Source organism: Lutjanus erythropterus, chromosome 3, assembly GCF_056507025.1.
Source record: "Lutjanus erythropterus isolate fLutEry1 chromosome 3, fLutEry1.hap2, whole genome shotgun sequence".
NCBI lineage: Eukaryota > Metazoa > Chordata > Actinopteri > Lutjaniformes > Lutjanidae > Lutjanus > Lutjanus erythropterus.
In genome coordinates this window covers 3,065,319-3,082,985 of record NC_139319.1, presented here as the reverse complement: position 1 = coordinate 3,082,985, position 17,667 = coordinate 3,065,319, and the positions used below count along the sequence as shown (strand labels likewise).

Sequence of the window (17,667 nt, the reverse complement as noted above, 5' to 3'; positions counted from 1 at the left end):
GCTGCCAGACGTCTCAAGGGCTGCAGTCAACTTTTACAAAACCTGTGTGGAAAATGTCCTTCATTATGGTTCTGAAACATGGACAAAGCATAAAGAGCTCCAGGACCGTCTTGAGAGAAAATACACAAGACGTGTCCAGAACTTCTCGTGGAGTTTTTATGGTGGCATCTTGCTCATCTCAGCTGCTGTGGCACAAAGAGGAATCCACTTTGCTGGACATCGCGACAGAGCAAAATACCAGATGTAGAGGAAGCAGACCACTCACGTTTCCAGATGTTTTAAAACATGTCAAATGACATCAATAGTATGTTATTTATGATCGTCTAATCAGTGAGATCAAGATAATTTTCAATAACTAAAAGCAGGAATTATACCTGATTTGATCTGAACATTTTCATTAATTCATATGTTGTTCATATCATCTATTACAGGGGTCTGTAACCTGTGGCTCAGCTCCTGTGGCTCCCTAAAAAATAAAAATATTATTTAAATATTCTATTAACCAAGATGTGTGTGATAGCGTACATTTACGGCCTGGCACCTTTTCCTCTAAATTTTATAAGTGGCTAGTCCTGAGTCTCCCAAAGCTATTGATAGAGAACGTCTCTGAGGAAAATGGAGAATTTAATAAAGTAAAGGTTGCCTGATTTATTGTCATAATGTTTAATTTTTCTGCACAAAAATGACAAGATTCAGGAGAACTGCTTGTAATTTGGGACTGCCCTGAAATCTTTCAGAATGTCTGGTCACCCAAAGTGGGTCATAACTGATGACTGAAAGAGATTATGTTTCCAAGTCTATTTTTTTTTTTTTAAATAAGGAAAATGTTGCATACTACACCTTTAAGTTGCAGCAGAGAAACGTCCTCAGACTACATGCAGGAGGATCAGTGTTAAAGTAGGTTATAGAGTAAGTGCAGGTATGTTGATTGAACTGGAAAAACAGGATCTGAGACATTTCACAACACTGATGTTTAAAGTGATGGAAAAACACCAGAGTGAACTTATCAGTGTTGGCTGGGAAATCCTTTTTCCATCAACAACAGCAACATCATTATTATTTACACCTGAGCTTTTCTTACACGTCAAACAGTAACCAGTCACTTTGTAGTAACTACTGATCACACAACAGCAACACATGGAAGCTTAATTGTTTTTTGCTTGAAGACCCAAAAAACAATCAATACTCCTGCTTTAACACCACCATACCCCAGATTTGTTGTTTGACAGTTACTTTGGTGTTAATTTGATGAAATACAAACTTATTTTGGAATATCTATACAGAAAAAACCACCTGTCAACTCAGTTGAATGCTGTCCAGTCCAGCAGATGGCGGTAACACACTTCTAAATTACTTTTCCAACCACACATTTGAGAAAGAGAGGAGGGACCCAGGCGGTCGGCGCTAGAAGGGAATCCTTCATTTGCAAAACTCTCGCGAGATTTGTTCCAGTTGTTTCTTTTTTATGCATCTTGTACAAACTAATTTATTTTGTAATGATAAATCGCTTTGATTAAAATATTTTTAGGTTTAAGGACAAAGACGGTTTCGTTTGAGTTCTCGAAAGATCAAGGAATTTCTTAAATTTATCACTCTCACGAGATCTTTCGCGGGTCTGGGGTTACCACTAGACAGGACCATCTATGCTATTTGGACTATACCAACAATGCCTAATGGGACGGAATACAAACACAGTATACAATAACAAGAATGGCATTATTAATATTAACACGTCAGTCCATTTTAGAATCATTCATTAATAATAAAATATCTTTTCTGTCAAAAACCTTGTCACATGTGCTATCCATATAAAATGATATTAATATTGTTGTTAACACCCCCGTTGTTCAGCGGGGTGGTTCTTTCCAGTAATGGTAGTAGCAGCATGGTGGAGCAGAATCCAACGTGGATAAACAACAACAACGACAGTTTCTGGATTTAAACGGTTATTTGTTGTAACAGCTTCCTTTAGTTTGAGGTTTGGGGACCTTTAAACCGGACCAGTCGAAGAAAACAGCCAATAATTCCGTCACAAAATGGTAAGCTGACATTTGTAAAGTAAGCTAACCTTGCTAGCTAGCAGCGGCTAACGTCACTCCTGTGTAGCCACCAAAAGCACTGTATTGGTAGAAAATAATGTAGTTAATCCAATTTAGTATTTTAATTATATATCTCAATTTAGACAACATTTTAACATTGAGAAAAGTGTAACGTCCACGTGTTTTACTCCTGCTTTTGTGGTTAGAATAAAAATAATTTCTTGAATTTTGAGATTGACATTAACACCAGATATTCAGAGAAGCTTGAGCCCCTCTAAAGTAAGCTGACACAGGCTATTCTATCATTTGACAAGTGTCTTGTTCATCCTGCTCGTGTAAACTGAAGATGCAACGAAAGAAAGTCTTTATTTCAGCTAAGATTCTGGGACATGCTTCATTTGCATGACTGCATATAATTCAGTGTTCCAAGAGCATATTCATGCAAACCATCAAATCGCATTTAACATATATACATATAATAAACAACGATACAAAAGGGGTTGTAAGAGGTAGGCCAAAGTAATATAAGAGATAAACCTACAATTAACGAATTATGTATCAGTAAACAATAATCATTAGACAGAGGCCCTCACAGGAATCCTATTACAGGGTATTTCTTATAACATCAATTTGACAATCTTGTCTCAAATCAAAATTTGAGGAGGTTAGTGTCAGCTTGATGTTGCGGTTTACATTAAATCTATGTGCAGTTAAAAATAAAAACTTGTAAATTTGGTTATTATTAAGTTACAAAACCAAAAAATATTGAGAAAGTGGTTCTACAGCCCATCAGAAACAACAATGGTGGCAGCCTGGACCCTCACCAGTTTGCATTCAGAGCCAACGGTTTACTCAGTCTTCACTCACCTGGAGAAAAACATCACCTAGATCAAAATGCTGTGTTTTTTTTGTGAGTAAGAAAAAGGACACTATAACGTAATCTCTTTGCCAACCCTGTGTTGCAAAATGATAAATAAGTCTACCTTGTACCATATATGATTTGTTTGTTATCTGCTATTTACATTTAAGGAAAAATAATGAGTGTTTGGCAACACGATATCTTAAAGGTTACTCAACAGATTTTCATCAAGTTTGATGGAAAGCTGCTGAAGACAATTGCTGAGACAGTCCACAGGAGCTGTTAGTGCTTTGCTCAGATTTATCCTGGGAACAACAACCCAAAAACCTCAGTGTTATATCATCACCAGCAGTCGATTTTCCACTGTTCACCACTGTTTGTCTCTTTTAGCCTCATCGAAAGAAGAAATCGTTTATTGAAAAGAAGAAGGCCGTGACCTTTCACCTCGTCCACAGAAGTCAGAGAGACCCGCTGGCTGCAGATGAGAAAGCACCGCAGCATGTCCTCTTACCTGCCACCAAGGTGCTGATTAACTGTGAATGTCATGTTAATCTCTGTTCATAATTGTTATTTATATATAGAATCTTGTTGTTGTTGTTGTGTCATCTTAATGCTGTGAATTCTTGTTGTTGTTGCTGAAGCGGTTGTTGTATTGTGAATATGTAATTGTGTTTCTATGCTACAGTGCTAGGTCTTAGCAGAGATGTTATTCTCTGTTTCCTGCCCAGGGCCTACAATTTAAAAATTAATTTATAGCTAACTCTGGTACAGCTAAGGAGCTGTGCACTGGCCCTGTCAACTAAACAAATAAAATAAAAAGTAAACAAAGAAAAGTAGCAGAGACTTTCAGCCACAGGTTGTGTATGTCTGTGAGTTGTGAGTCATTCAACCAAAGTGTGATGTGCTCTCTGAGAGTTTAGAACTTTGACAAAACATTCAGCAACAAGTGTATTTTACAGCCACTTACATTTGACCAAACGTGGCTTGATTATGGAAAACTTTGGTCTGATGGGATTCCATGATTTTGATCTTTCTCAGGTGGAAGTAGAGAAGAGGCGTGAGGAGCAGAGAAAGTTTGGCGTTTTCTTCGATGACGACTACGACTACCTGCAGCACCTGAAGGAAGCGTCAGGCGCGACTGAGCTGGTCGCGGCTCCCCCCTCACAAACTGACAGGCGAACTGTTCAACTCCGTGATGAAGATGAGGAGGATGAGGAGGAGAGTGTCACAAACAAGGTCACTCCTGTTAGCAGACTCAGAGTTCAACCTCAGTCATGAAAATCCTGGACAAGAGATATAAATTAAAAATTAGTTTCAAAGAGCGGAACATCTGTATTAATGGAGCAGCAATCTAACAGCATCAAAAATTACATTTATGTAGAAAAACAGATGGGTTTTATTCTTTAAAGGAAGTGTACTTGATAAAAAAAAGAGTAATTTAAATTGAGAGTCTTGTTGGAGGATTTAATGAAAGACTTTCAAAGCTTCGTTCAAAAACCTCAATAGATGCTTCAAAAGTTAAGAAATAAATTGATCTCCACATTTCTACTCATAATCCCTGAACTGTGAAGCATAGAATCAAATTAATCTGTTTCATTAATCTAGCATCGTCTGTTTGTCTTAGAAAGTCTGATTCTAACAAATAAGTGCACCTGAAAATATTGACTTTTTTCATTATTATTTAAAGATTTTCTTAATGCAGCTGGTCAGACATTAGCCACTGTTGCTGTAGATGTTGCTCCTGTACGTCTGCAGAATTGGAAACAACATAGTTGTGCTCTTTGTTGAATTACGGTAAAAAAAAAATTGCTCTGGCTCTGAAATGATTCTCGTCTTGTTTGATGAACAGGCGGCTTCCATCAAACTGCCGTCCTCAGTGTTCGCCTCAGAGTTTGAGGAGGAGGTGGGACTTCTGAACAAAGCTGCGCCGATCTCAGGTAAGCAGCTCATCTGTGGTAATAAGAAATATAAATTTCAAATTTCAAATTTGGCAACTTTTAAAAATGAAATCTGTGAAGTTTTGTTGCTTTGGATTTCATTGTGTTTAACCAAACTAGTTGTGTGACTGCACTCTTCAAGATATCATGAACAGTTTAAGAAGCTCAAACAGAGTCGCTTTCTCCGGAATCAGGAAAGATTTTTATCTAGAAATCCAGTTGTTTATTAGCAGATTTTGGGATTGAAACATATATATAACATATAAATCATAAGTACTCAGATATTTCCAATGTTAATACTTGTTAGGTGTATTTGTAAAGACAAAAGCATGTTAAACAGTTTTGAAGTTTATCATTTCTCTCGAGTCGTTCTGGATCTCCCTTTATGCCTGAACTTGACTTTTTGTTAAAACTGGACGCCCAGAGTCATGGCGGTGTTTTTATTTTTACCTCCTGCTGCTGTTTCTGGTCCCCGACATGTGAAGTCGCTTAAAGCAGCTTTAAAGTTTCCCTCAGGTTCAGCCGTCTTCTTGTCGTGTCTTCACCTTCATCGTGTTTTGTGTTTTTTCTGCAGGACCGCGGCTGGACATGGACCCTGACATCGTGGCTGCTCTGGACGAAGACTTCGACTACGACGACCCCGACAACATCCTGGATGACGACTTTATCATGAAAGCAAACAGTGCGAGCAGAGCAGAAGGCTTAGAGTAAGAAATGAAACACATGTAGAGATTTGTTTTGAGTCCTAAAAGGTTGGTGTCAGGATAATTTTGGTTGGTGTCAGTTATCTGATGTTGTTTCTCACCTTAATTTTCTGCCTGAAGTCTTCATCATTTGAGGGATTCTAAAATATTTTTAACGCCTGCTGTTCAGACACGGTGCCTTTTTAAATTTGTACCAGTTGATTGATTTATTGTGTGTCATCTTTAGATAAAATGAAGGGAAACATTTGCAGATATTTTATGACATTTAATTGCGATTCCTGATTTGTTTGTAACCTGTGACAGAGATGACGAGGATGACGACGATGATGATGATGAGTGGGAGGACACAGACGAGGAAGGTGACTTTGACTCTGAGGGCGGGTTTTCGGGTGATGAGGAAGGGGACGGCCGCGGTCGAGAGTTCCTCTTCATGGATGAGGAGACGAAGAGTCGATTCACAGAGTACTCACTGACGTCGTCTGTGATGAGGAGGAACGAACAGCTCACTCTGCTGGACGACCGCTTCGAAAAAGTAAACTATTACTCTTTTTTTTTTTAAACACTGTCTGATTATTTATAGTCCTTATTTTTGTTTTTTTTTTTTTACATACGTGTACACTTCAAAAAGTTGTCATCATGTGACCACGGTGTGTTTCTGACATCATAACGTTCTGTTTAAATGTTGGAACGAGCAAAGTGAGAAACATGTTGAAATAATGAAAGCTGAAGTTTTATTTCAACAAGAATCCTGTGAAAAGCAAAAAATCTTGCAGTGATCAGCGAGTTTTTAAAGCAGAGACGCTACAGAGAACAAGCAAATCACTGAAGTAAGGACTTAAAATTGTGTATTTGCAATTAACCCATCAATTTGCAATCAGATGGGTCCAAGGAGAACAGCAGCACTGTGTGCAACACGTGCAAGATTTAGACATCACTGCACACAGAGGGAGTCATGGTTACTCCCCCCTGAGCGGAGAAACTTGCAACAGACAGCGGCGTCATCAGGGATTCACATGGATGGAAACATAAAAAACATAACGGTGACAGAAAACAAACAGGTTCTCAGTGAGCACAGAATATTAAACCTCATGACAAAACGGTCAGTCGTTGAACAATTTAGTGAATAAAATAACTTTTAAATTACATCATTAAACAGACCAGTTTTAAAATCTTCATCCTCACCTCAGCAGCAGCGTCACGATTCTTAAAATCCACAAACTTTTGATTTTAAAGTCACAATTCAATTTAAACTTTTTTTTTCAGCACTGACAGCTAATACAATAACAGCCATATCAAGTCTTGATTTGTAAAGATCAGCAGATTATTGATTATATATAAACAGCTGTCATGTACATTGTCACATTCTTATTTTAAAAAAAAAAATAAGGCTACATGGTATTAAGTGATATAACTACCATGTTTTTGTGGCCGGTGTCGTCTTTGACGTGCACAAGAAAACACCGGTGGAGAGAGAAAAAATACTTGGAGAATCACAGATACGATTTTAGATTTTGAAATAAAATTGTAACACAGCTAATATGCAGGACTCATGCAACACCACTGCTCCATGTTTCCTAAATTTGAAATCTGGAAACTACACAACTGTGTGAAACTTCCTTGAATTGTTTAGGGAGGATCTGTTAGATCATGGCCAACACTTGATCTGCTTAACAAGGAATGAGCAATGAGACCCTTTTTGGGGGTTCTGCTGGTTTTTGATTTAGTTTTTATGAATGAAAGAAAATAAAAATATCAGCATCATTGGTTGTGATGATGCTGATAAATCCTGTTTTCAGAAAGGACCAGGCATAGCATCTTTGGCAGCTATGAATGAGCGGAGCTTTGAGGGAATGAGTATCTTCAACAGTATATTTCATCAACAGTGGTCCGTACCAAAGATGTCAAAATGTGCAGGAGTCCATCCCCTCAGTGTGTTTCTGCACAGGGTCTTAAATCTGCTCCATACTTCACCTTTAGATGTGAGATGTAAAACTGGTCAAAAAGTGCATCTGCGTTGTTGTTTCAGTTTTACGAACAGTTCGATGATGACGAGATCGGCGCTCTCGACAACACAGAGCTGGAGGGCTTCATCGAACCGGACAGCGCTCGCCTGGAAGAAATTATCAAAGACTACTTCATACAGAAAGAGAAGGAGTGAGTGGATTCTGTTTTTCTGCCCTCTTGATCTGATTCAGTCCTGTGTTTAGTGATGTGAAGGTTTATTTTAATATGGGAGCATCTGCTGGACAATTTAGATTGTTTTTTTTTTTAAGCAGAAAATGTTTTAAATGATCCAGCTGACTAATGTCGTGTTTGTGGTTTAGATCCCTGAGGCCTGAAGACTTGGGTCCGAAAGAACTTCCTGTCGTGAAGGAGGAGGACGAAGATGATGAGGAGGAAGAAGAGATGGAAACTGTTGTTGTTGAGGCTCCAGAAGAGAAGTGGGACTGTGAAACCATCATCAGTGAGTTTAATTTTCCACTGAATTTCACTTTGCCGTAAAGCTCTGCATTTTATTAGCTGTTTGGTTTGGTTTCTGCTCCAGTCGATCAGCCACTGATCGTTATCGGCTGATAGTCATTCTGAATCGTTTGATCTGTGTTCTCTATAAAGGCAGGTCAGATGACGAAGTGACAGGGTCAAAAATTAAGAAACACCAGAGGGGAGTAGAGTACTGAAAATCTATACTCAAGTAAAAGTACAATTACTCCCAAAAGAAATGACTCAGTTCTGAAGAAGCCCCTTGGATGAGAGGCGAAACGTCTTCAAGAACTCTGTCAAGTCCAGTTGCCTACTACAAACTTTGATACGAATACCATGACCTGGATGAATGAGAACATTCACACACAATTTGCCACATTGTTGGCAAGTAGGATTTGTCCACATGGGGATTCGAACTCTTGATCTTTGGATCCCCAGAGACGGTGAATTACAGGACTAAACCAGTGGGGAGACCTGGTTCTCCAGACATCTTCTACAAGTTGAGCTAATGATATCAGGTTTGCAACACTTGAACATTTTTATCTGTTTAAATTTAAGACTCTTACAATGATCAAAATATTGGTGATAAAATTCAGTAAAAAGAAGGAGGAGATATAGATGTTAATTGATTTTGTTTATTTTGGCAAATATAGAGTGACAGACGTCTGACTTGACCGCAGGTTGTGTAACTACACTGGTCATAAAAGAGTCCACGCTTCTTACTCATGTCCATATTCGCATTTATTCTTCACTGAAGTATCACGGGACGCTGTGAAAACTATAAGACAAACAAAACGGTTTCAGATACAAAGTTCAAAAACTAATAATTAACGTACCTTTTGTGTCTCATTTCCTCATAAACCCAAGTATAACAGTATTCAGATAGGGTAATTTAACCAGTTCACCTGGTAGACCAGCTGTAGAATAATAGAGTAATAGAGCATAAAAGTCCGCTGTTTACACTCGGCATTTCCCTCGCTCTCTGTTGTCGCCCGGCCTTTTCCTCACTTAAACTTCTGGGTCACGGTCATGTGATTTACAAAGAAAAACGTTTTTATAATGTATCATTTTTGGTTGAGTGTCATTTAGTCTCATTATATTGGAGAGAAGACGGACGTCTCTCTGGCTGATATCTCCAAAACTGCAGCACACACCAAAAAAATCAAGATGGATAAACAACACAACAGGCCAGGGGAGAAATATATGTTTTTTGTTTTTGGGGTGAACTGTACCTTTTAAAAAGATTTTCTATTTGGCGACTAAATCTGAGAAGGTTATCCAACACATTGGCGGTTAAGTTTGATTCAAAACAGTCATGTAATAAATTCAGTTCTGATAGTCTCTGCTGTGTTTTGTGCACGCTGCTCTGCTCTGCTGTCTGTGTGGGAGTTTGACACGCAGGGACAGAGACGGGGATGTTATGGTGCGTTCATGAACACCTCATAAACTCTGAAATCTCAATGTCTTTGTATGAAGAAGTGCATGACTGCTAACAGTGACTTCATGCTGCATTTAAGTGCACCTCATAAACGTAGAAATCTATACTGGAATGGCCATGTTTAAAATGAGAAAGTTTATTTTCCTCTTTTCAAATACACAGGTCCACATCTGCCATTACTTTCTTGATCTTTCACAACAGTGTTTTTATAACTGTATGCTAAAAACTCATCAGACTCAGGAAGACAGTAAAGAAGCATGTGTCCTAAAATGTTTGTGCAGCTGAAACCTTAAACAGGAAGTGAACGTCTATCCACAGTTAATGTGATGTACTGTTCAGAAATCAGCTGAGCTCATTACAATCATGCAAATTCTAGCAGCCGTTTGAAGAGCCATCATTTTAAAATAGATCTGCACTTCTGTATGATAATATTTCACTGAAGTCATGACACACTCGATGAAATGACAGAGATGCCCTCAGAACAGTCAGTGAAAGGTTTGTGAGCTGTAATAAAAAGGATTGGCGGGTTCATTGACTTATTACCCTGTCACAGAGAGCCACACCGTCATACTTTTATCTTCAAACAGGTTTCCATATCAACAGACACTCTGCAGTACGTGTTGGCTGAGAGTAAAGCGATTCATTGGGGAGCCAAAGGTTAAAATCTTATCTCGGTGCAGGAAAGCTTATTTGGTCAGTGGTTATAAAACACCAATCAAAAGTCTTTTAAATGTCAGGAGTGATCTTGTGTATGAGCAAGTCTTACTTATGATACTCTACATCATGAAACTGGTTGTAATGGCCATTTGAATTGGTATGAAATAAGTTTAAGAGTCAGTGTTTTTCACTTTTACAGTATATTTGATAGATCTGATGTTCCTGCTCAGATTAATAGAAGAAACCCTCAAATCTTACTTGTTGAGACGACCTAATTATGGTAGTTTAATGTGCAGTAGTTTAGAGACTGATGGTATTTATTTACCTGTATTCTTCTGTACATGTTGTCTCTGTATATTTTATTTTGACTGCATGTTGTTTCTCATCTTCTCCAGGCACATACTCCAACATATACAACAGACCCAAAGTCATTGAAGAACCACCAAAGGTAATAAGATACGCTAAAACACAAACAGAGGCACATCTGGAGCGCTAAGGGTCCAGAATACACACAACTCCCACTGAGAGCTTATCCTAAACCAAAGAAAGAAAGAAACAAATTAGTTTTGGTGCCTAAAGCTAAATCATTTCGAGGGTGTATCATTTAATAGGCATGTCCTGTAGCTACTTGGAAGATTACAACTTGGAAGTTAACACAGGAAGTTCCTGTCTTGCCACTTTCTGTAAGATGGTTATATGACCAGCTGGTGGCGCACAACACACCAACACCTGTGTCTCTACTGAGGAGATAAAGCTACAGCTGAAACTGTCATGGCAACAAACAAACACACTGGTGAAGACTTTGCATGCAAACTGTGTCACGCATGACACGACAGACAACAACGAACATCCGTGATAACTGATGAAATCCTGTTATTTCAGACAGCACGCACCTTTTGTATGTCGATTTATTCACATTCACAGGTTTTGTACATTTTGGGAATATCTTGGAAGTGTGTTTCCTGTCTGTTTGCAGCTGTAGGTCTTAATAATTGTTACTATTTATTTCAACCCGCCGACTTGTTTTCAGCAGAGATGAGAGTAGAAGTTGTAATGAAAACAACACCGAAGCTGGAGGATGAAATATGTAGAGTTTAAAGTTCTGCAGAGTTGAGCTGTCAAACACAAAATCAGGGCAGAGTCAGAATAGTTACAGAGCCAGATTGTATTATTTTACTAATCTCTGTAAACAGATATCTGCTTATGAATGCAGAATCTTCTGTTTCTGGTCTCTGTTTGTAGTTCGAGTAGTATCGGCCAATCGTGTTTGATCAGGCTTTGGTTGCATGCAGGTAAAATCTGTGTAGTCGACAAAAGAGGCAGAATCCATCAGCTATCGTCTAATGATGATTTAGGTGTTTAATAGCTTCTTTAATTTAATTGGACTGTAAACAGTGACCAGCACATGGAAGAGGAAGTTTTGTATATTTGCTGTCTGACCACTTTCACCTTACACTGTATGTTTACCAGGTGAGTCAGCTCAACAGACACACCTGTGCAGCAAAAAGGGTCAAAACCTACCTTCTTTGCATATAGTTTAAAGAAACTATATGCAAAATCAAACAACTCTAAAGCAACATGATGTGATGAGAGGAGAAGAGGGAGCACAGGCTGCAGGAAGGAGGGGTTTTATTGAGACTGGAAGCTGTGGCCAGCTGCCTCCAAGCCCGGCAACTCCCAGAGGTTAAGTAGCTGTCAGATGGTAGCCAGTGGGTTCTGAGGTTGTAATTTTACTGATAAGTTAGTTACTACCTTTTTAGTTAACATTGTTCTCAAGATACTTCCAGTCAGACTGGAATGAGCCCCTGTTTTTGTTTCCTTCTGTCCTCAGCTGAAGCCGATCCGTGTGTCCAGTAAGACGGGAATCCCTCTGGATGTCCTTCCCGCCAGAGGCCTGACCGCCAAGCAGGCGGAGCGCATGACGAGGATCAACGACTCGGACCTGCCTCGAGTCAGCACTCAGCCCCGGGACAAGCAGGAGAGCAAAGAGGAGAGGAAAGCAAGGAAACAGGCCATCAAGGAAGAGCGCAAGGTGAGAAAGAAAGAGAGAAATATAAATGTAGACGGGTGACACTGGCATCTAAAACTTTCATCCTGTTTTCTGTCGCATCTTCAGCATCGATCAGTTTGTCAGCTGAAGTCACTGTTAACAAGCTAACTTTATCCACCACTTCAAACTAGTGTGAGAGCCAAAAAAGAGGCCGACAAACCTCTGAAGATCAATATAACACTCATGCAAGAACATTTTTATATTCTTGTCTTAAATTTCTCGTACGAACACGCCGTGTCAGATTCAACAAACGTTCGCAGCTTCAGAAAACTGTGTAAATGATCCACCTGTGCTTGTTTAAGTGCACCAAAGAATACAGTATGTCAGGAAGTGTTCATTCATGAAAATGGCATCAAAGAGGAAAAAAAAGAACTTTACAGGTTTGAAGATGGAGACGTTCTTCTTTCAGAGATCCATAAAGGAAAATCTTGTCATTTTATCAGCGTCAGCAGTGGAATTAAAAGAGCTGCTAAAGCAAAGAAACAGGAAAAGTGAGTGGCGTTAATGGTGTGTTACTGGACAGTCGGATTGTCACTGAAATAAAGAGGAAATGTCTCAAGTAAGGGGTGATCGACGACTACAGCGAGAGGAGAGGGTTAAGGTGAAGTTTTCGTCACGTAGAAATGTAGAATTGTAGTCAGACAGGATAATTATGAAGTGTAATTTATTTTTCAAACTCAAAATGTCTTCAAACTTGAAATGTACAGTCGACTCTTGTCAGGCTACAGAATTTTATAGAGGAGAAGAAAATGATTGAAGAGTGATAATTGTAACAACTTCTATATTAATAAAGTTTACTAAATGTTCAAAAAAAAACAGACCAGGCAGATAAATCTTCCACCTGACACGTTAAGAAAATGAAAGTGATCATATTTGGGGGAAAAAAATGGCACCTTGCATCAGTGATGATATTGGCAGATCACAAAGGTGACAGAGTGATCGCACAAACAATTCCAGTGCTTCACAGTCTTATATTGTACTGCAGGTTTCATTTTCACTGGATGTCCACCCACAACAGACTCACACAGTGGAATTCCCCTGTTAATATCAGTTACATTAAGTAATAAAAATTACCAGCAGGCTAAGTTACCGTTGGCACATAAATATAACAACTATCAGCATGTGAACAGGCCGTACACTACTTTAAAATGTGTGGCAATTATTATTTTACATGATTTATATAACAGTTTATTCAACAGAAATGTTCTTTACATAAAAAAGTTTTCATAATTACACTATTTTAATACAGATTTACTGTCTGTTCTGTGGTCATTATCATTGAGAATGACCTTTTCCTTTCTTTCTTTTTTCTCTCTTGGATCACCTGATCACAGTCTTTAAAGGCCTGCGTCCTACCAAGTACAAGGATCAACACCACCTCCTCACTTAGATAAAAGTATCTGTCACTTCCTGGTCAGAGTTGCTCTGAGAGTTTTTCTAAAGGACTCCGAAGCCACGAGTCCTCACCAGAAACTTTTAGGCGAAGTTAAGACTCTGAGAGTTTTCTCAGAATGTTTGTCCATAGATTACAAATTTATTGTCCAGCCAAGGCATGACGATCACCTTCGATCTCACCAGATGCAATAAAAAGTGTCAAATTACGTCAATAGAACAAATCTTTTAACATCACAGCAGTTGTACAACAGTTAATACAACATACACACAGATTACAACATATGTTCAAACACACTCGCAGCATACAATATGTGCAAGTTTTCACATCACGCTTTTGTAAGTTGATTTGTGATGTCTGAAACAAATCCGTCAGTCAGTGAAGCTCCAGCAGCCGACAACTGTCCGAACAAGTAAAAAAGTCGAGGGTGAACTTTAAGTAATTCTCTTTGACATTAAATATTCATGACTAAATAAGGAGTTCAAGTAAAAAACATCCTTGAGGTGTTATTATAAGAGATAAAACTCAGTAATCTGTGCCATCTGGACTGTGTGGGTGTGGGTGTGATTTGATTGACAGTAATCTGGTAACATGAACACAAACATTCCCACAGCTGTCTTCACGTCCCGCTTCAAATCTCGCTAAATCTTGATCGATACGGATCAACTTTTTCTGACTGAGCCTCACCCTCTTCAGCCCAGTGAAAGGAGAGCAGACGAAAAACACAAACACGTAAATATCTCAAATTATTAAAACCATTCATGTAAGGTCCTATTACTCATAGTGAGAACCTGAAAATTCATTTTAAAGGGCCTTTAATGGTCATTCTGGTGATATTCTATAGTTTTATTTATCTGTAAATCCACTGAAAAGACCCAAACCAACAATAAATTAAAACACTGTGTTTGTATCACAGCCTGTTATATCTTTTTGTGTGCCGTAGAGCCTCATAGTTGTCCAGTCGCTCTGTCACGCTGCCTCACGTTCCTTCATTACCGTTTTGACAAAGTGCCGCAAACGCCGTCCTGTTGCCCCAAATACAGATCAACGTGCTGCTGGAAAAAGTCCGCCACAAATTAAAAAGTGCAGTGAGCAGCTGGTTTAGGAAATTTCTGTACTGTATTATATGTTGTGTTTTTAAATATTTATATTTATTTTTGGAACCAATGAGTTGGAGCTGAGAGCCACAGACAGGAAGTCAGACAGTATTTAAGAGACGTCGTTGGTTTTTGGGCTTTTCATGTCATCAGAACGACAGTATTTTTGTCTTGGGTGCAATATTCTCAGTGTTTGATTTTGACGTGTTAAAAGTGTTCAAATTTATTGTTTTAGTGGTCCAGACATTTCCATGTAATTTCTGTTTAGTAAATGTGTTCAGTTCCTTCAAAATAATCCCTGACTAATAATGAAACTGTTGCTCATGACGTGTTTTAAAAGACACTTTAAATGAATAATGTCCTCTTTATTTACGTTTGTAATCTTTCTAATACATTTCTCTTTGTGTTCTTTCACATAGCTAAGATTATAGAACTGTTAAAAAAAATCTTTTTTTTTTTTCCATAGGATGAGGTCTTGGCCAAAAAAAAAAGAAAAAGAGAGAATCTCTGCAGTAAGAATTTTTGTGCCAGTGATTTGTTTGATATGACAATAATTTAAATGCCAATCACATCAGAGCCTGGTCGTTCTGTGTTTACTCTGCAAACACCACAACCTGGATTCAAATAGTTTCCTAAAGAAAAGCATCATCAGGGCAGCAATTAATCTTTTAGGTCACCTCCTTAAAATAAGTGAGCGTGAAAAAACGTGCCAGCCGTGGAGGAAAAGATGTCAACAAATGATTGAGACATGAAAATGTTTGCACAGTACAGTGTGTTAAATTCTTCTTCTGTGTTTTAACAGGAGAGGAGAGTAGAGAAGAAAGCCAACAAGACGGCGTTCAAGGAAGAAAAAGTCCGACAGGAGAAGCAGATGTTGAACCTGAGAACGAACGTTCAGGGCCTGAAGCTTTAGTAGGCGCCTGCTGGCGCTCCGCCCGCACAGACTTTATACCCGTTGATGGCATCATCAGTGGACACGCTGCTCTTCACTTTTGGTGGAGAATGAAAGGACGGCGAACAACCCCAAACAAGAGGACTGACGGGGTGCTGAGAGGCTCTGGGTGTTTAAACCAGAGTTTCCTCAAATCATCTTGAGATCAAGTTTATTAAACTTCAAATAAAAAGAGCAGAGATGAACTTCATCCACAATAAACCAGCTCAGGTCATCATCTCATTACTGTTAAACTAAAGGCTGGGGATCAACCTTCAATCATGGCGGCCAAAATATGTCTGTAGCACAGAGACTTGAACACGTGTGTAACAAAAGTTAAATATCTGATCATATTGGTAATTTTGTTTTACTCAGTCTCTGATTAGATTCTGGTTTAAAATCTTAAGTTTTGACAATTTCAGACTATTTTTTCTTTGTATGGCTGCTCATTTTAAACCACATTTAAAGAAAAAGTTTGACATTTTGGAAAATATGCTTATTCCTACTCAAATATCGAAGTCACTCTCTCGTCTGTATGCTAGTAACTGGCTAACTTGGCACAAAGAGTGAGAATGGGGAAACAGCTGGTGTAATGTGTCACATTTAACCAAATTTCAAGTATATCAGCAAAAGAAAAACAAAGCAATTTAATGAGCGCCTGTTTCCATCCACTACCTTTATTAAGACTTGGTTTATTGAGATTAGCAGTAGGCGGAGCCTATTCACTCAGAAAACCATCATACAATTGGAGAGGAAGAGGGTGCAACAAGCTAACGTAATTAGAAGAGCGGCAGTTGAACCTCAAACAGCGAAATACTGTAGAAAACAGGACTCGGAGTCATATTTTCTTCTGTCGTAAATGCAAATGATATTGTTTCATATTCTAATCTTTGTGCCAGAGAGCAAACGAGCATATTTCCCAAAATAACAACCTTTAACATTCAAAAACGTTGCCGTCTTTTGTTAAATGAAATCATGTATTCCTCAGAGATGGCGAAAACTTTAGCGTTTGGGTATCTGTGCCAAAACTCGGCTGTCATGTCAGGATTTTTATCTGACAGTTTCCATGGATACCCAGCCTAGAAACACTTTGTTATATTTGGAGGTAAAATAAAATATCAATCTCGTTCATGCCTCTTTATTAAACTTCATGTTGATCTCATCACACTGTACTTTCCCCACATTCCTTCCTCTCAAGCTTCAGGTGCAGCGGAGAAAGGAAACTTAAAAGCTACTACAAGGAGTTTTTAAGCTGTTTATGAAGCAGTCTTAATTTATTACTGATGCCATTGTATTTTAACGAGACCATCTGTTAGAAGATCGGGTATTTCTCTATAATTTTGAATTCCTGTCACCAGTCAGATTCTCCTTGAAATCAGATTAAATGAGCCTGTTTACATTTTTCTAGGCAAAATTGGAGTTAGTAGTATGTAAGCCAGTTAAAAAGAGGCAGGAGGATATTTTCATTTGGATAATTTGTTATATTTTGTGACCATTACGGTGGAAGCACTACCGCTTTTGTCCACAGGGGGCTCCAAATTCTCAAAATACAAAAGTTCCTTGTAGTAGCTTTAATGTTCCATGAAAAACACTTTGGGTTTAAGTTTATTTTTCACTTGTTAAAAATGTAAAACAAACTAATTTGGCTTCGTCTGTAATTATAAAAGATATTTATTATACACACATTTTCAAATCCTGTATGACAAATGGTTAAACTACCACAGCCTTAGAAAAAACCCTCAGGTAATGTAAACAAAAAGCCTAAATCCTCTCGATGAAAACAAATGAACAACACTCCCACACTTCATCCACAGAGCCAGTTCTACAGGTCGACCAGCAGCAGCCCACAGATACACAGACTGATTACAGCAGTTATGTGGTGGCATTGATTAGGCGTGGCACCGTCAACAAGCTTCAGGAGGTATTTATGACACCTGCTGCTAAGCTGCTGCCAGGAGTGGAAAGTCCAGATTGTGTGAGGAGTTCAGTTTAACTCTCGACAGTAAAAAAACCTTTAAAAGATGTTCAGAACAACCAGGACGAGTATTAAAGAGTCAGTTCACAAAAATAACTTCTATCAT

At 38.6% G+C, this 17,667-nt stretch overlaps 1 protein-coding gene across 1 annotated transcript; it reads left to right on the top strand.

The window, feature by feature from the left end:
* Positions 1–1,852: 1,852 nt before the first annotated feature.
* On the top strand, positions 1,853–16,713 carry ltv1 (LTV1 ribosome biogenesis factor). The gene is made up of 11 exons (XM_084714679.1): positions 1,853–2,039; positions 3,289–3,420; positions 3,937–4,134; positions 4,748–4,835; positions 5,410–5,542; positions 5,843–6,071; positions 7,566–7,693; positions 7,864–8,003; positions 10,511–10,563; positions 11,947–12,147; positions 15,458–16,713. Exons 1-11 carry the CDS (start codon positions 2,037–2,039, stop codon positions 15,566–15,568), a joined length of 1,416 nt encoding a protein of 471 aa, XP_084570805.1. The 5' UTR covers positions 1,853–2,036; the 3' UTR covers positions 15,569–16,713.
* Positions 16,714–17,667: the final 954 nt, after the last annotated feature.

Excerpts from the sequence above, each read along its gene's own strand:
- ltv1 (XM_084714679.1), top strand. Across the intron at positions 5,543-5,842 it reads AGCAGAGCAGAAGGCTTAGA|AGATGACGAGGATGACGACG; the intron begins GTAAGAAATGAA and ends AACCTGTGACAG. Across the intron at positions 6,072-7,565 it reads TGGACGACCGCTTCGAAAAA|TTTTACGAACAGTTCGATGA; the intron begins GTAAACTATTAC and ends TTGTTGTTTCAG.